At 40.2% G+C, this 20,058-nt stretch overlaps 1 protein-coding gene across 2 annotated transcripts; it reads right to left on the bottom strand.

Annotated features, from left to right (window-relative positions):
- traf2b (Tnf receptor-associated factor 2b) lies at positions 1–19,839 on the bottom strand. Of its 2 annotated transcripts, none has more exons than XM_070552330.1 (11): positions 19,694–19,839; positions 13,691–13,895; positions 9,284–9,362; positions 9,023–9,121; positions 5,379–5,540; positions 5,240–5,314; positions 4,858–4,932; positions 1,367–1,579; positions 991–1,294; positions 586–734; positions 1–477 (listed from the first exon to the last, which is right to left on the bottom strand). In XM_070552330.1, the coding sequence occupies exons 2-11, from the start codon at positions 13,864–13,866 to the stop codon at positions 259–261; spliced, it is 1,551 nt and encodes a 516-aa protein (XP_070408431.1). In that variant the 5' UTR covers positions 13,867–13,895; positions 19,694–19,839; the 3' UTR covers positions 1–258. The 2 variants fall into 2 exon arrangements, with proteins under 2 accessions (XP_070408431.1, XP_070408432.1); XM_070552331.1 differs by lacking the exon at positions 19,694–19,839 and adding an exon at positions 19,285–19,401.
- Between the last annotated feature and the right edge of the window lie 219 nt (positions 19,840–20,058).

Here is a 20,058-nt window from a genome sequence, read left to right as displayed (position 1 = left end):
CATGGTTTATCATTTTATTATTATAATATTTATTCATTTTTCCACATATTGCTGAGTCGGGGAGCTGGAGGCTATTTGCAGGTGAGAGGCAGGGGACATCCCTGGACAAGTCACCTGCCCGTCATAGTATTATTATAATATATATATACTTATGTAATAAATAACTGTCAGTATTATGTTTGCTTATACATATGAATATATAGTTAAATGATAATAATTATTTTAAAGAATTTGATGCAACTTCCACAGTTGTCATCCTTATAAGCCTGTAAGGTCAACAATGGCTTTGATGAAAATGGTATCATCTCTAAGGTAGGCGCTCTTGCCAGCCAGTTTGGCCAGTGGGCAGAAGAGAGGGCAGCCACTGGCGATGTTCATCTCACTGATCGGCCGTTGGAAAGACGTGGAGGTGATATCCGGTCGGAAAGCGTCGATGATATGCTCCCTGTTGTTCTGATCCAGGAGCATCAGAGTCACCTGAGGGGCGAAGACAAGGCAAAAAGATAAAAATCGTCTTGTTTGCTGTGTAATCTGCTGTTTGTGAGTTCAACTTAAAAATTAAGTACCGGTACTTATTTTTTGTACCTTTTGGCTAAAAGGCCATTTTAACAGAGCATCACATTTGCCCCTCATGACCACAAAGAACAACGAAAGGTGCGTCCCTCGCCCCGTCCCGTCGCCGTTCAAATACAGCCTGAGACACATCTTGTAGCCGTACTTGCTGGAGTAAAACGCTGCAAAAAAAATTTTTTTTTTTTAAAAGGATGAATTTAGAGTCAAAACAAACCCATAAACAGTCACGAGAAAGTGGGAGAGAAAGTACACTCCCTGAATAACAGAGCTGGAATCTCCCTCGCCTGCACGCCAAGCTGTAACATCACACTGAGAAGGCTCTGATCCAGAAAAGCATTTGCAGTGAAGTCATGCGACACTTGGCTTGGACAAATGAGACTTTTAAAACAGAAAGTAGGTGTCAATCTCTCATCTTACCTGGCGAGAACATAGCAGGTGATCGACCGGCCATGGCTTCCTGCCTGCGGCGGGAGAAGTCGGTGATTTTCCACACAAACACGCCGTCGTAGGTGCAGTGCTGCAGCTCTCTCAGCAGCTGTTCCGTCTCAGAAATCTGCAGGTCTCTCATCGTCAGCGTCCGCTCCAGCTGCCGCACCCTGTTCGACAGGTTTTCTATCTTCTCTTGGTCCAAACGGTGCTGATGAGAGAATGCCTCCAGAGTGATGGAACTGCGCTCCACTTCTCGATTCAGGACACACACGATGTTTTCTAAAGCGTTCACCTGTAGAAAACAGCTGTTTAAACTATCTAAGCAGAAGTGATCCACGTGCAGATGAGAGAGGAGAGGCCTCACTTTCTTGTCCAGGTCCAAAGACTGATTGGAGGCTGCAGCTCCACTCCCCTCTTCAGGAGCCCGGTACAGCCCAAAGCCCGAGTCCTCCTGCCACTCTCCTGACTCTGGAGCCTCTGCATGAGTCCTGGTCAAGGACAGAACCCTGGGCAGCAGCAGGCGCAGGTGCTCCATGGTGCTGCTGTGCTCATGGTCACTCAGCTTCCCGTTCTCTATCTGAGAAAAAACAACACTCCCGTTTTAGTTTATTCTGTGTATTAGAAGAAAAGTTTTTATACTCATTCTATTTTAATCATCAAGAAAAAACATTTAGCTGTTATGAAAAGAACGATTTAGTAAGAATTTTCCATGTTAAACTTCGTAATAATTCAGCTCACAAAACTCTTTAAAAAAAAAAAGCATTTCCTCTCAGAACCTAAGTCAGGTATGATGGATATGCTAAGCATGTGAAAACATGTCAGTCATACTTTGCTTCTATGTTGTGTTTATCATTCTAGATAAGAGATGCGGCAAGAAATGTGCTTTTCTTAGACTTTCTGAAGGTCTTTCATAGTTTCTCTTTGAATTTTTATTTTCAGTCTAGTACCTCACTATTTTAGAGGAATGTTATTATTGGCTTGTTGAGTCACTTAATGCTGACCTTTGAGTCCTTCGGAGATTAAAAAAAAACCTCAAACTGATAACTTTGAGAATCAATTTTAAAATGAGGCTCTTAACATCAGACTGTTCCACTTTTTGTTAAATCTATAAAAATAGTATTTTAGCACCAACGAGCTAAGCCTGGAGGAACAAATGAAGGATGATTTAGTGTCTCTTGTGTTTTGTTTATACTTAGAAGTTATTTTCCTTTTTCTTAAAACTACAAATAGCATATGGGTTTCGTTTTGGGTCTGATGCTTCTTTTTCATCTCCATTTGTCGCTCTTCACTTTTTTAATCATACACTTCAGGTTATGGTTTCTGGTGCAGAAAACTAAGAAATAGCCGCTTAAGTTAAAAATAAAAACTTTGAAAAACCTGCAGGAGGCCTGAAAACATTTAAAGCTCTTTCTAGACTCTGCTTGGTGCTTGCAGACACTATGCTCCACCCACTATAAATAATAGTCACATGCAAACAGTTTGAAGTGGTCACTAAAGTGACCACTAAAGTTAGATTACAGGCTTGTCTTGAAGACATAAAAAAATGGATGACTCAAAACTTTCTGCTTTTAAATCAAGACAAGACTGAAGTTCTCATCTTTGGACCTGAAATTCAGAAAAGGAAATTGCTGACCTGAATGGCATTACATTAATCTCCAAGAACAAAGTAAGGAACCTTGGTGTTATCTTCGACCAGGACATGTCATTCAAATCCCACATTAAACAGGTTTGTAGGATTTCCTTTTTCCACCTTCGGAATATTGCTAGGATTAGAAGCATACTTTCCAGGAGTGATGCTGAAAAACTAGTTCATGCATTTATTACATCAAGACTGGATTACTGTAATTCATTACTCTCAGGAAGTCCACAGAATGTAGTTAAAAGTCTTCAGCTTGTCCAAAATACTGCAGCTAGAGTTCTGATGAGAATTAAAAAGAGAGATCATATCTCTCCTGTCTTAGCTTCCCTACATTGGCTACCTGTTAAATTCAGAATAGATTTTAAGATCCTTCTTCTCACATATAAAGCTCTTAATACTCAAGCTCTATCATACATCAGTGATCTGATTGTTCCATACGTTCCTAACCGAGCACTTCACTCTCAAGACTGCAGGTTTACTGGTGGTTCCCAGAATATCTAAAATTAGGATGGGAGGCAGATCTTTTAGCTATCAGGCTCCTCTCTTGTGGAACCAACTCCCAGCTTTAGTCCGTGAGGCAGACACCTTGTCTATTTTTATATTTATGTTTGTTTATTTGGCAGATGCTTTTATCCAAAGTGACTTACAATTTATAACCTATAGGGCCTGTTGTGATCTGTAGGGGAAACCAGAGTACCCGGTGGAAACCCACGCATACATGGGGAGAACACGCAACTCCACGCAGAAAGGTCGCAGCCGAGTTTCGAACCTGCAACCTTCGTGCTGCGAGGCAACAGTGCTAATAACAGCGCCACCATGCAGCCGATACTACTTTTAAGACTAGGCTTAAAACATTTTCATTTGATAGGGCCTATGGCTAAAATCTGATGTTAGCCTAGATCTGGACAAGTGGGGGAGTAGAGGGAGGTGGAGTGTACAGTCGTTAAAGACGGCTCTCCCTTGCCCTGCCTCCAACATGCCTCCATCTAAAAGGCTAGGTTATCCAGAGTTATCTCTGTAGTTATGCTGCTATAGGCTTAGACTGCTGGAGGATACACTGACCACTTTCCACACTTGACTACTTTCTTCTACAATTTGCTCTTTAACTGTATTATTTCCTGCTATTTCAGCTGTTAACTTTATTTTCTCTCTAAGTGTTTTTCTCCCCAGAAGAAGCTACAATGATCTGCTGAGCTGTGGTGGCCTCATGGAGGGGGCCATCGGCTTGAACACTGTTGCTAACCATTTAAACATTTTCCCTCTATCCAGATTAACATTTTACTTTCTTTGACATTGGATGTGCTACTACTAGTTTACCCATTTAATTATAGATTCACTAGGATAAATACAATAAAGTTTATCTCTCACCAAATAGAATATTTACTAAGAAATCACAATGTAACCATAGAAGCATTACTTGGTATATATTAGGGGCGACGGTGGCACAGGAGTTAAGTGCTCGCCCCGTAATCAGAAGGTTGCTGGTTCGAGTCCCGCTCAGTCTGTCGCTGTCGTTGTGTCCTTGGGCAAGACACTTAACCCATGTTGCCTGCTGGTGGTGGTCAGAGGGACTGGTGGCGCCAGTGCTCGGCAGCCTCGCCTCTGTCAGTGCGCCCCAGGGCAGCTGTGGCTACATTGTAGCTCATCCCCACCAGTGTGTGAATGTGTGTGTGAATGGGTGAATGACTGATTGTGTTGTAAAGCGCCTTGGGGGGTTCTAGGACTCTAGAAGGCGCTATATCAAATACAGGCCATTTACCATATATGTTGTGTGTATGGATGTGTGTGTGTGTGTGTGTGTGTCTGCTCCGTCTTCTCGATCCCCAGTGAGTCGTGGCAGATGGCTGCTTATACTGAGTCAGGATCCTCTGGAGGTTTCTTCCTGTGAAAAGGGAGTTTTCCTCTCCACTGTCGCTAAATGCTTGCTTAGTATGAGGATTGCTGTAAAGTCACTGACACTAGTCAGTGACCCAGCTATTTGCTGGGTTCCTTATATAGGAAACATTATTTCTGATTGGCTTAATGAACTGACCTGAATTGGAATGTTTATTATGTGAAGTGCCTTGAGACGACTCTTGGCGTGACTTGGCGCTATATAAATAAACTTGAATTGAATTAAAGTGTCTTTAATAGACTACAGTGAGACTATAAAATGAATGTTTTCCTGCATTAATGAAACAATTCACAAATAAAAAAATGTAACATTTAATACAAACCACAGATTTGCAGCCCACGTCACTGAATGGACACGCGCTCTTTGACTTGACGCAGGACTTGAGGTGGTCATTGAACTGAAAGTGAATCAAACCATAATGAAGGTTAGAGGATAAAGTGGCTCAGAGTGAAAGTTCAAGAAAGCCAAGTATGTTTGGTGATAAAACAATAAAACTGGTCAGAAGGAAAATAAAAGATCAACGAGTTTCACTATTCATGAAATGAAGTCTTGTTTCAGTTTGGCACATTTTATATGAGTTTTATTTCTGTTTATTATCTCAAAAGTACATTTGGGACATGTCTATACTATCTAGTCATTTAAATCTGCCTAAAATCTTTAAATAAATTTTAGCGATGGGTTAAAAAGGATGAAATGGCTCAAACCTTTTCTCTCTGGATCTTCTTCTTGCCACACTCTTTACATTGTAAAGGAAACTTCAGGCAGATCTCATCATGGGCCTGAGGAGCACAATCGTACTTAAGTGTTCCTGCAAACACATCCAGCTGCTACTGCGTTTATCACCTTAATGTCTTTAAAGTTGGATGTCACTTTGCAGTATTTGCAGTTTAGGGTTCGTTCTTCACATTCTTTCTCATTATGCCTGTCTTTGTCCTTGAGGAGGATGGAGGCTTGGCAGGCCTCACACTGGACCCGCTCGTACTCACAGCGACCTTCGTGTTGAGCCTGAAAAAATAATGTATTTAAACATTGCTGCCAAAATGTCAGACTGTTCTCAGGCTGAAAAAATGTTTGTTATTCAATCTACACCCTTGAAATACAATTGAAGGACAGGTTGGATCATATTTAGAGCTTTAGGCAGCCATTGAATAAGCATTTTACTGGGAATGGCTAAAATTACAATAGGTGAAATCTTCTAGGAGCTAAACTAAGAAAACTATAAAAGAGAGCCATTCAAATGTTAATTTGAATAAAAGCAAATGCAAACAAAACATGTAAAAACTAGATGATGTAGAAATAAGCACACGGAGAACAGAAGTATAGAATTTAAAAGTGGAAGTCAGGCATTGGAAATCATTTTTATTTCATAATCTAATAAATTCATTTCCAAAACCACAGATAAATAGAAAGGAAGCACGTATTATGGAGGTGTGGTTTTGAAAAAGGGGGTAGTTTATTCCAAATCGGCTGCGCTGTGGTGGAACCGCAGGGAGGCATGACATTTACATTCTGAATGTTTTAAGCCTAGTCTTAAAAGTAGTATCGTCTGCATGGTGGCGCAGTGGTAAGCACTGTTGCCTCGCAGCACGAAGGTTGCAGGTTCGAAACTCGGCTGTGGCCTTTCTGCGTGGAGTTGCGTGTTCTGCCCATGCATGCGTGGGTTTACTCCAGGTGCTCCAGTTTCCCCCACAGATCACAACATGCCCTATAGGTTATAAATTGTAAGTTGCTTTGGATAAAAGCGTCTGCTAAATGAATGAACATGAACATAAACATCCTCTTTTGTTTCAACTCCGTAAACAGTAGGGCTGCACAATATATCGAAAAATTATCGTCATCGGGATAACAGGACGTGCGATAGGCCCATCGCAAAGCACGTCAAAAACGGCGATAAATGTTTGGTTCAACATTTCCATCTGTGTCATACAACATTTTGTAAACCAGCTCTGTTTTTTTATGCGGAAGTATTATTTGACCAATCAAATGTAGCCCTTCTGATATGCGGCCAATCAGATGGGTCCGTTCACGTAATACGCCTGCCCCCTACGTAGACCCTTAGGATGGAAAGTTAGCAACACCGTTCCCTTGTTCGTCATGCTGGCTCAGAGCAACAAACGCACTTTGTGCTGAGGTTTCTGGAATCAGCGCTGCTTTCAAACGTGAACGTGAGTCTGCTCTGTGTCGTTAAGCAGCTGATAATAACCGGGCTGACTCCGACACGTGCCGGTGAACCAACCCACCTCCATGTCGCTAGTGTTCCACCGGGTGTTGACGTTAGCCCCAGGCTCCGGTTAGCTTCCAGCTAAAAGGCTACAGCACTCTCCTCCCAGTCCCACCCTGCTAAAGAGGGCCTGGAAAAGTTCCCCCACACATCAAAGTGATTTTTCATTTATGAGCTTTTATAACCTTGTTAATCAGGATTGTTGATTTGCTGCTGCTGCACATAAACTGTCAGTCAGAAGCTCTGCTAGCCGGTTATCTTAGAGGAGCTAGATCAATTTGTTAGCTTGTTATCAGAATCATAGTTGCTGTTTCATCATCTGAGCTGTTTTTTAAGATCTAGTTAAACTTGTTCAATTTGGGGTTAAAAACTAACGTTTTCATATATTTTCCATGTAGTTTTTTTTTTGCCAGTTCCTCTTCTGAAAGGTAGACAAATGTTTTTCTCTTTCCCTCAGAAAATCTTAATATTCTCCTAGTTTGGCCCAGCACAGTTCACTTTCCAATAGCAGCAACAGCCTTCTATTGGGCCATTCCCATCTGTACCGGGTCGGCCCGGGCCGGGTAGCGTAGGTTGTTTACATATCTGGGTGGCCTGGTATTTTTCCGGGCCAACCAAGGCTCATTCTCAGCCCTCTTCTCGAGGGGGTCTGCTTCAGGCCGACCAGGGCCAACACACCCACTGCTGACAGCAAATTCACACCTTCCATTAGAGCAAGCCTCTGATTGGTGGGTAGAATCAGCCCACATGGGCTTAAGACAAGGATGTGTGGAATCAACCGGGCCAGGCTTGGGCCGACTGGGGCCACCCGGCCCGGGCCGACCCGGTACAGATGGGAATGGCCCATATCATAACCACATAAGTGGAGAAAATGTTCAGTAGCAATGAGAGAATTTGCTGTTGCATGTAAGTGATGTTAACTATTATTTAACATTTAAACTTATTTTCAGATTTTTTTTATTTATTCAAAAAACCCTGGTAAGGGATGTTTTTCTGTATTTGGAGCATCAGAAAAAGTTTTATGGTGGTGATGATGTTTTCAAGTCACTGAGAAACTGCATGCATGCAGTTTGTCGTTTTGCTGCTTCAACAGTAGCAGGTGCAGCAGCATATTATTTCAATAAAAATGTTATGTTGTAATGGAATTCATGCATTAGTTTTTGTTTGCTTTGAACCCAGAGCAGACGTCACACGACAGACGACATCAACACTGCATACTTTAGTATTTGTTCATTTATCGCGTGTAATATCGATATCGCAATATTAAGCACTGTTATCGAATATCGCAGGTTTTCCTAATATCGTGCAGCCCTAGTAAACAGGAAACTGATGTTTTATAGATGCTCTCTTTAGCTCTTTTCTAATCCAGATCTATTATTTAAACTTGGGGTTGGCAACTTTTCTCGTTTTTGCCACACCACATTTGGGCGTAGATGGTTAGCAACCCAGCAACGGTTCCTTATGAAACTATGTTGACTAACTTGTTGCCTAGGATTACCGTTGACTGAAACTAGTGAGTGTTCTATTCCAGAGATGAAATGATTCACAGGAACTGAATTTACATTTCAGAGAAGCGAGAATGAGACAGAACTGGCTTCTTCTAAGATGGAAGTTTATTCCGTAGCTTTATAGGTAAGGTTTTAACCAGAAATTACACAAAAATTGCCATCTCCATCAAACTAACCTTCACCGTCATGTATTTTGCCAGGTTTAAAGATTTTCTGTTCTCTCGACACACCCATTAAAATGACATTTCCATTTAATTACAGCTCCAGAGCACTGGTGAATACACAACCCAGCCCCAAACAGAAACATTTACAGTAGAAACAAAGACAGAAATGCTTATTCAGCAGCAAAATGACTAAATCCACATTAAACTACAGGGGATTTTAGTAGATTTAACTACAGTCAATTCTAGTAATCTAATCTAGTTCCTGTTATATGTAGGTGGTAGTTGTATTATCTCTATAGACTATGGGAGATAAACCTCCATAGACAGCATGTCTCTTATGCTGAAAGCTCTGGTACTTTCCACTGTTGATAAAATGAGGGGGAATTTCCAGGCCATGTGTTAAGTTTCACTTCCTGTATGAGGCCGCAATGTGGTTGACGCATGAAGGCTCAAGTATGCTGCACATTGCTCTGCTGTAATCTTTGGTGCATGATTTGAGGACAACATGGCTGATGATTTTTAAGGCTTTAATGTAAACTCTAAACAAAAACAATGAAGGCCACGTGTACAGAGAAGTTAAAGTTAACGCTTCACCTCATATTCTTTTATAGATCCAGTCCAGCTGCAGCCCTGGTTCAAACACCTGGCAGGCAGACTCGCGATTTCTCGACCAGCAGCATTGTCTGGAAAAGCCTGGCGGGAGAGCCAAGAACAAAGGCTTCAGTGAACACATGAAGGCAGTGATTGTACAAGTTCGTGTGGTGGTGACAGGAAGCCCCGTCACACTGGTCAGGCTGTACTTATTTCTTGTAATGGGTGAGCGGTTGTTTTCTGATGGCGGGTTTTATTACTCACCTCATTACTATTAAGTATAGACGTCGGTTCCTCATATATCTCCTCCTGACGACAGGCTTCACAAGGCTTTGGCCCTGAGCTAATAAAAAAACAAGGTGGCGATTTAACATTTATCTGTTGGCCAACTTAGCCAATCATTAATTGAAGCAACAGAAGGAAGGGAAGCTTGCAGCATTAGGTAAGACAGGACACAGGAGTAAGACTCAAACTGTAGTAACAGTTCTAGAGTTCTCTATATAAAAGATTGTTTTCTTTCTTTTTTCTTCAGCAAATAGACGACTAAACACAAACAAAAAGGAAACACGAGGAATTGACACACGGGGAAGTCATGAGGGTTCTTGTGAAATTATCTTCTCAAGAAGAGAATTTCACAAACCAGGAAGTCCCAAAACCAGAAGATTTTTTAGTAGAAGATAAACACAAACAGTCATGAATGAAGTTAGCGGAAATTTTTTGTTTTTTTAACATATTTTTCACAACATTTCAGGATTTGTCTCCCTTTCAGTTTATCGCCACTGCTTTCTGCATAAAGGCTATGCTTCGATATCGCTGTTTCACGTTCTGGACACCCCCCCCTGAGTGGCATTCAAATGGTTCTTGCTCTAGTCGTGAGGTCGACTATTACTGATATCACAAATTAAAGACCACTGGTCCCATCAGCCGTACTCGCTGGTGTTTATAGCCGAAACCTTTTTTCACTGCAGATGATTAACGCTATAGTATGGTATGTGAGCGAAACTAATCAGTAGAAATATGCTGAGGTCAACTCCTTCACTAGTTTTAGAATCAGTTTGATATGTACTAAAGAAATTAATAAGCTACTTTCATTCAGAATGTGTGCTGGGAAGTTTGTTCTACTCATAAATGTTAGCCGTTGCAGATTTCCAATGGGAGTTATTCAATCATTTTTCTGAAGAAGTGCAAAAAGGTTTTGAGTATGACACAAATATTGTCTCAAAGTTTGTTCCCTGACTTTTTATAATGACAGTTTGCATAAAAGCCAGGAAAGGGTCATTAAATCAATTTCAATTAATGTAAAGTCCCTCTTTTCACTGAAAATGAATGTAATCCATAAAAATCCCATCTCCATTAAATTTGTGAGGAAGACTTTGAGGTGTCCTAGGACAGTTAAGTGGGATGAGGACTCATGTACAAGGAAAAGGTGCAAAAATGCCACTTCTACTGTAACTTGGAACATTTTCTATTCTGGAATCTGGAAAAATGATTGCCTGGAGAAGCATCCTCACATGTCAGTGTGACCAGTGGCAGCGGTGGCAACAATGTACTGCAGCTTCTCACCACCAGTGTGTGAATGTGTGTGTCCGTGGATGAAAGACTGGTTGTGTTGTAAAATGCCTTGGAGGTTGTCGAATCCTAGAAGGCGCTATATAATTACAGGATATTGACCATTTAGGATTTGGCCCAGATGGTGAATAGGCAAAAATAAATAAAAAAATATTAAAAAAAAACACACTACGAATATTAACTCCTTCCATAAAAATTACAGGTGCTGGCCAGTAAATTAGAATATCATCAAAAGGTTGAAAATATTTCAGTAATTCCATTCAAAACGTGAAACTTGTACATTATATTCATGCAATGCACACAGACCAATGTATTTCCAATGTTCATTACATTTAAATTTGATATTCATAAGTGACAACTAATGAAAACTCCAAATTTGGTATCTCAAAAAATTAGAATATTCTGAAAAGGCTGAATATAGAAGACACCTGCTGCCACTCTAATCAGCTGATTTACTCAAAACACCTGCAAAGGCCTTTAAAAGGTCCCTCAGTCTTGTTTTGAAGGCACCACAATCATGGGGAAGACTTCTGACTTAACAGCTGTCCAAAAGACAATCATTGACACCTTGCACAAGGAGGGCAAGACACAAAAGGTGATTGCTAAAGAAGCTGGCTGTTCGCAAAGCTCTGTGTCCAAGCACATTAACAGACAGGCGAAGGGACGGAAAGAATGTGGTAGAAAAAAGTGTACAAGCTCTAGGGATAACCGCACCCTGCAGAGAATTGTGACGACAAACCCATTCAAAAATGTGGGGGAGATCCACAAAGAGTGGACTGCAGCTGGAGTCAGCGCTTCAAGAACCACCACGAGGAGACTCATGAAAGACATGGGATTCAGGTGTCGCATTCCGTGTGTCAAGCCACTCTTGAACAAGAAACAGCGCAAGAAGCGTCTCGCCTGGGCCAAGGACAAAAAGGACTGGACTGATGCTGAGTGGTCCAAAGTTATGTTTTCTGATGAAAGCAAGTTCTGCATTTCCTTTGGAAATCAAGGACCCAGAGTCTGGAGGAAGAGCGGAGAAGCACAGAATCCACGTTGCATGAGGTCCAGTGTAAAGTTTCCACCGTCAGTGATGGTGTGGGGTGCCATGTCATCTGCCGGTGTTGGCCCACTCTGTTTCCTGAGGTCCAGGGTCAATGCAGCCGTCTACCAGGAAGTTTTAGAGCACTTCATGCTTCCTGCTGCTGACCAACTTTATGGGGATGCAGACTTCACCTTTCAACAGGACTTGGCACCTGCACACAGTGCCAAAACCACCAGCACCTGGTTCAAGGACCATGGTATCCCTGTCCTTGATTGGCCAGCAAACTCGCCTGACCTTAACCCCATAGAAAATCTATGGGGTATTGTGAAGCGGAGGATGCAATACGCTAGACCCAACAATGCAGAGGAGCTGAAGACGACTATCAGAGCAACCTGGGCTCTCATAACACCTGAGCAGTGCCACAGACTGATCGAGTCCATGCCACGCCGCATTACTGCAGTTATTGAGGCAAAAGGAGCCCCGACTAAGTATTGAGTGCTATACATGCACATTCTTTTCATGTTCATTCTTTTCAGTTGGCCAACATTAGAGAAACAAACATTTTTTCATTGGCCTTTAGAATATTCTAATTTTCTGAGATACCAGATTTGATGTTTTCATTGGTTGTCACCTATAAATATCAAAATTAAACGTAATAAACATCGGAAATACATTGGTCTGTGTGCATTGCATGAATATAATGTACAAGTTTCACGTTTTGAATGGAATTACTGAAATATTTTCAACCTTTTGATGATATTCTAATTTACTGGCCAGCACCTGTATGTAAACATCAATAAATGCCATTAAAACCTTTCATTAAGTCCTGACATACCAATTATAGCCCAAATTATAACTTTGGTAAACATCAGAACCCTCTTTTAAAATTTGCTGAATCTACTGTTGCAGACATCCTTCCTAATTTTTGTTCTGGTTTTCCATCTATTCAACTGAGTCAACAAGTTTTGGGATCAATGTCGGATGTCTCTTTGCCACTCAGAGGGGGTGATCCCAAATATCTGCAAATATCATGTGTATAGGGAGCCTAAGTCTCCTCCCATTCCCGTCAGTTCATGGGTCCCCGTAATAACGACAAAATGAATGCAAGTCAACGGGGCTAAAAGAGTGATTTTCTAATCCACTTTGCCTTACGCCCTGGATCACATATGTTGTACTGCAATTTAAATGAAAAGTAATGACGGGTGTTTCGACCACGCCAGTCACATACATTGAGATTTATCAACTTCTAAAAGTTCATTATTAGCCTGACTACATCGGCACGTCGCATATGCAACGTCGCCACATTAACTCCTCTCCCCTAGAGTAGCTGCTACTTACCACATGGCCAGATTTATGACGGTTCTTTCCTCCTATGGGAAGGATTTGAAATTAGCTGAACTTACAGCCATTTTCCCCTCTGTTTTGTCCATGTCTGGTTCAATTACGTCATTTCTGTGATGCACATTTGTAGTCCTGGACTTATTTTCACACAAAACCTGAAGTAGCGTTTTCCCCCCATTCAGAAATAAGCACTATCTTGGTATGAAAAATCTTCTTTAAAATTCACGGACATCATATGTAAAATCCATGGAACATAACAAGTGGAATTGGAAAATAGTGTTTTTAGCCCCATTGACTTGCATTCATTATTTCGTTCTTCCGGGGACCCGTGGTCCAGAAGTAGATGAGCGTGACTTAGGCTCCCTATATCCTCCCTCTTTAAGCATAAGGTAATATTAATTCTGATGTATCATGCAAAATTAACAGCTGGTGTATCCGTGAAAAGAAAAAAAGTGAACTATGAACAACTTAGAATGAGTCAGCATGGCCAATTAAATATCAGCATGGGTGGGTCCATCATTGTATTCATAGTCATGAGACGAAAGATTCCAGCCACAAAAGGATGGGTCAGGATTAGGAATATAATCTCGTGCATAAAAATTCCAGACACATGCAGACACAAGATCACAGGATTTGCTGAGGCGTCTAGCAGAAAAAACAATGAAGCACTAGGCGGAAGAAGGTGGGGTTTACATTTCACAAGCTTGCGGGTGGTCCAAGGACCTCCGGTCTACCTGGTGAGCTGCTTAAAGCAATGTACACAAAAGCGATGTCCGCATTGAGCCTGAACAGGCTTCCTCAGGACCTGGAGACACTGCTGACATTTGTATTTATTTTCCATGGGAACTGACAGCACACTGAGGGGGATCCCTGGTAAGGAGCTTGGGCAGTCCAAAGAGATGCGAGCCATTATTCTCCATTAATTCGACGCTGGATCAGCTGTGAATAAAATATCAGCATTAAAAACGTGTTATCTTCTAATCCCTTCAGTAGCCCAGTCAAAACTCAAATCTAAATCGTAATCAAAGAGTAAATACCAGAAGTTTAATAATTAGTTTCAATTCATCAACGCAACCTTAGTCACGTCTACGTGTATTTATCACACAAAAGCCTGTTTACATGTCTACGCTGTTAATCACGAACGACTATGGAAAAATGTGATGAACACAAGGGTTTTTTATTTAGGCATCAACATTTTCAGAGTAAATGTGTGTTGTTTTTAAAAGATGTCACTACAATGTTCCTCTGGTTTGTGTTTTCTCATTTCACAACTAGTAGATGTTTTCTTATTACTTTCAAAAGCCAGCATAGGCTGCCTCTAAGCTTTTAACCCTTGATAGGGCCAACATCCATATTTAGACACTTCCACTCACATCATAAATGATGGTGATGTGCCTTTTCATGAACTCATAGAATTACAGGATTCAACCCAAACAATCATCAGAGATAAAGCTAGTCATGGTTTGTGCCACGGCACCATTCCACCAATCAGTGTGGGGCTAAAACGCGCCAAATATTGTTGTGTCTACAGATCCAGAAAACTCCTCGGCCTACTCTCACGTTTATGGTCAGATCTCTAAAACTAACAATGCTAGGTTTATGAAACTCTCACATCACAAGGTTGACTAGTTGTGTTAAATAAGGATGAAAATCGAATCTGTCATGTTTGAACGTACACCCTGAACAAGGAAAGTAAATTATGATATTTTTAGGTAAAATCTGTTGTTTTATAGACATAATCTTAACGTTAACAGTTATATTAACAATTATGATGTAGAATATATTTTGCAGTTTTAAACTAAGATTTCTCTGGAAAATGGAGGACAGTTACTGCGTCAACCAATCTTGGCATCAGTGATTTACAGCAGGAAGATGACACTGAGGCAGATCCTCAAATATAAAATATTCTAAAATATTATGATAATTTATATTTTATCAGAAACAGTACCTATTGTTTAATAATTTTTCTAAAATGTTCTACAGTAATCTGTTTTTATAAAAATATACTATATTGATTTACAAGCGCTCGCTCCGTTGCAGACCCATGGAATGCAAATCCTTCATACTTAACAATAACGCCCTGGGGTTGAAATAAAAAATAATTAAACTACTTTAATGAGTGTCCTATAAAGGTTTAAGCAAATAATTAAAACTGTAAAGCTGCATTGGGTTTTGCAAAATTATTCTATACTGTATTTAAATGACACCAATGGGTGTTTCAAAATATTTCACTATAACACTGAGATGCCAAATTATAGCAAAACTGCATGAAATGTCTACATTTATGAAACATATTTAGTCAAAAGGTGGAGGGGGGAAATAGCATTTGTGGTTATGTTGTGATATATTTTTGGCTTCATGTTTAAATTGTTCTGAACAAATTTTTCATTAAAAAAGAAAAAGAAACCAAGAAACTATATCTTTAGGTTATCAGACACCAGTAGACATAAAACAAACAGATCATCTCTTATTGCCGATTAAATATTTGGTATAACCCGTCTCTGCTGGGAACATACAGGATGTGGGTGGAAACACAAATAAGGGATCAGTATCTTGCCAGTATCCTGTTGTCACACAACATCACAATGCACGCACTTTTGGGAAATGAGCTTTCATTGTCAGAATTTTGTTAGCAAGTACACGAGATGAAGCTGAATGGTCTTAGCGAATAAGTCCTATTTTTTTAGTCCCAGCATCAAATGAAATACAAACGTTTGCTAAAGTCAGAAACAGAATAGAAATTTCAGCTAATATTGTTCTGTTTGCTGCCATCTAGTGATCCTTGTAAATTAATTATATAATAGTGTGTAGCATTTGAGACGACCTTTAGACCGAAACAAATTTAAAGATCCTGAACTATATTATTGTTATCTTAAAAATGTGTAAAAATAACCAACATTGTGCCTTTGTATCCTTAGGAACTAAATATTTTGATCTGATAACGGCACAGGTCTCACACTTTCCATATCTCTGTTTCTACAGTAGCTCACGTAGGACAAACCTGGTAATAAAATGCATATTTAGCCTGCTTGTAACAACTGTGTGAATGAGTTGTGCAGTTCTCTCTTTTTACTGACATCTGGTGGATGTGTTTAACCAAAGTTGTGTACAGAATAAAATTAAAGGCACACTTGCAGTTTTGCTTGCTTTTAGCACCCCCTTGTGTCATTATTAATTCTCTGTGGTTAAATAAAAATCAAAATGTATTTCCTCGCTCTACGTTCGTCTTTTTAACCTTAATCTAATAGCTGAATATTCAGGCCTCAGAGGGCAATAAGGGCTGGGTGACATTTAATCAACTCTGTAAAGGGTCATTTTAGCACATACTGGCTCAAGAAAATTATTTAAAAATATGAAAAAGTTGGACCGGTTGGACGTGGCTGGAAAACCTCATCAGGGAGGCATCCAAGAGGCATCCTTACCAGATGCCCGGGCAACCTCAACTGGCTCCTCTCGATGTGGAGGAGCAGCGGGTCTACTCTGTGCCCCTGCCGGATGACCAAGCTTCTCACCCTATCTCTAAAGGAGAGCCCAGCCACCTTGTGGAGAAAACTCATTTTGGCCGCTGGTATCTGCGATCTCATTATTTCAGTCACTACCCAAAGCTCATGACCATAGGTGAGGGTAGGACATAGATTGACCTGTAAATCGAGAGCTTTGCCTTCTAGTTCAGCCCTCTCTTCACCATGACAGATCGGTACAACACCCGCATCACTGCAGATGTAGCACCAATCTCACTCTCCATCTTTCCCTCACTCGAGAACAAAACCCTGAGTTACCTAAACTCCTCCACTTATGGCAGGACCTCGTCCCTGACCTGGAGAAGGCATTCTACCCTTTTCCGACTCATGACCATGGTCTCGGATTTAGAGGAGCTGATTCTCATCTCAGCTGCTTCAGTAAGATTATTGACATTAGAGAACATTAAAAAGAACACTCCCAGTAACAGTTTCGCAACCAACTGAAACACAAAAATAAACTGAAGATTTCATGTCCTTCCACCTCATTAAAAGCATACTAAACAACTTTTTCATATGTTTAATCATTTTCTTGAGCAAATATTTGCTAAAATTACCTTTTACAGGTTAATGAAAAGTATCATCCCCCTCCACCCCTTGTGAGCGGGATACCCCATTTGCAACTTCAGCCTCTCCAAACCTCTGCCCTGAAGTCACACAAGGTCATGCTGATGGCAATCCATGTTTACACCTCAGAACAGGCGAGCTATACTTGGTTAGCATCCATTGTAATGTGTTTATCATAGTGGAGCCTCAGAAGAGATAAAGAAAACCTTAATCTGATTAAGCTAAAAAAATAAAAAGAACATCCGACCACAATAGAGGTAAAATAAGAGTCAACATCAGGAGTTTTCTGAAGCACGAGGGCTCAGAGACACGATTCATACATGCCATGGATCGTGAACATGATTTGTTTGATTTAGTGTTGAAGCACTCCTGTAGACACTAATGAAGGCTGACGCATTTGGATTAAGGTGTTAAAACACAAACACAGAGCCAGGAGGAGTTTCAGCTTCATTTTTATGACAGAGATCTAAAATGGACACTAGGGGGTGCTAAAAGCAAGCCAAAATAGCGACGTTTCCCTTTAATGATGCCAAGAAAAATCTGACTTTGTCTGATCTTGAAATGTGTAGAAACTCAAGTTCACCTTGCAGCCATTAAAGTATTGATCCAAATCAGGCTAAGAGGGTATGCAGAGGCATTTTACCTCATACAAAGTTAAAAAAAGAAAGAAAAAAGATTGTGTTATCAATGCAAATCAAACAAACTAAATTCTGCCTTGGAAAAAAAAGATAACAGAAAAATGTTATTTTCTTTGGGAATGTCCCTGTGTGTATTTGTTATTTTGTTTTTATTTTTATCATCTTGTGGAAATGGAGTTGGTATGATGTTTTTATTTTCATAACCAGCAGATGTCATCATTTACTGACAATATCACACATCAATTTCCATGAATACAGAAATAGACAAACACATTTAGGGAATTCAATAAAGATGTCATATTTGATAAATATAGCTTAACAAAATGATCAGAAAGATGAATCATTCACTTCATCCTACATCAGCAGCCATTTTTGTACAAAGAGCCTGACAACCAAACACACCTAAATTCTTTTTGAGGAAACTCTTCCTTAAAATAACTGATTTAAAAATGCCATTTGGAGAAGCAAAAAATAAAAAAGAAACAAAGATATGTGTGTAGGGCACTGAAGACCTCAAACTATGAGAAATGCTCATCACATGACTCCTGACATTCACCAATATGGAATGTGTTTAGGATACAACTATTACTGCATCTCGCATTATTGGAATTGTTCTAATTCAGTGAAATTTGTTTAAAATTCTACTTGGATAAAATTAATTGTCTAAATTCCAATATGTAAGATAAATAATAAATAATTGTGTTTTAAAGTTAATTATGATGATTTCGTTAAAACTTGTTTGTTTGCCTGACTGTGACCACTTTATACATCTTTTTAACCATTAAACAAAGTAAAACTCTAAAAGTGATGGCAGGAACTTCTGTAAATGGAAGTAATTAGCTGACTATTTCTTATCAGCTCTAAGCAGAAATTCATTTTATGCTGAAAACCTCAAACTGACGTACTGGAAGAGCTTTACTCATGACATTTTCTGAAAATGTGACAGATGGAACATTCAAATTTCCAACGGATGTTTTTTAATTTTTTTTATTTACATAAAACATTATTATGGAACTTCAGTAATTTCCAGTTTGTCCAAAAAGATACCCCTAAAGACTTGTATCAAACTTTTAATGTAAAAAACAATCATGTTCCAGCTGACAAGAGTACACATAGGCTGTTTTTTACTTTCAGTGTCCATTAATACTCTGAGGGTAGAAATTTAATGGAGGAAACATACTTGCTTTGTTACCACACATGCCTTCTATTACCAGACAGAAAGAAACAAGCTATTTTAGATAGTCTGTCAGAACAAGGAAACAACCATGCAATGCAAAAACCCTCCAAGATTGTGCAGCAACAGGAAATGACCTTTGTTACACATTAATGTAGTCTATAACCCTGAAAATGCGTAAACAATCCAGTTGTGTGTGGCAAATAAAAACTGTGACAGCATAAAACAAAAATGCTTTTTGCAAGAAAAAAGAAGATACAAGATAAAACTACAAACACAACCCCCTCCCCCAAACAAACGAGTGTTTGTGCCAGCTGTCAAAAGATCCGAATCTTCCTTGTATGCTGGCCAAAGTTCCTTAAATCCTGCTCCAGATCAAACTCGTGCGTATCTGACTGTCCACACCGAATCAGAAATGTAAAACTACTCACCGAACAGGCCCCGAGTGCTTTAAAGCAGGAAGCACCACACACCAGCATTATTTCAAAGGGATCATAAACAGCACCGCCCATCTCGGTAGTTGGGTGTGCTATTGAAAGTTGTAAATGTTACTAGAACAGCCATTGGAACTGACGTGTATTGTTTTTACTGACCTCCACTAGAACCTACGCTGCTAACTTCAGTTATATAGACAGACCATAACGGGTTGTCTAAAATATTCAGTGGGTAAAATAGTTAGCTAACTGCTAACTTCTAGCAAACACGGGGCAGGGGTTTTTCCAAGTTCGGCTAACCAACCTCTTACGGTCAAGAAACACGAAAACGTTCGGCTAAGAAACGGGAACAAAAACTCACCCGAAATACTCTAAATGTCTATGCTACATATTTAGTTTCGCTTACGTTTTGCCGAGATAGAAGACGGTACTTTGGTGCGTATTTCAAGGGTAAACCGCTCGCGATACCATCTAGTGTAGTGTTAAATTATGTTTTCTCTCCAGCCTCTTCCTGGCTGTATCGCAGGCTGCCACCTCCACAACAAACACCGCACGTAACGTGGCAGAAGTTAGCTTTCGATTCCGGCTTCCGATTGGGGGAAAAGGTTAAAGGGCAATTACACCCAATTTTCCTCTACTCTGGCCATCTTTAGTCTGCTTTTTAAAGCTTCATCAGCGCGAGTGCGGAGTCTCGCACTTTGGCTGAGGTTAAACTTCTTTTTAAAAAAGGTTTGAAAATCGTGCTGCCAGTCTGCCTTGGTAATGCAGGTA

This window comes from Nothobranchius furzeri, chromosome 6 (genome assembly GCF_043380555.1).
Source record: "Nothobranchius furzeri strain GRZ-AD chromosome 6, NfurGRZ-RIMD1, whole genome shotgun sequence".
Taxonomy (NCBI): Eukaryota; Metazoa; Chordata; class Actinopteri; order Cyprinodontiformes; family Nothobranchiidae; genus Nothobranchius; species Nothobranchius furzeri.
This window is presented reverse-complemented; position numbering and strand designations above follow the sequence as displayed.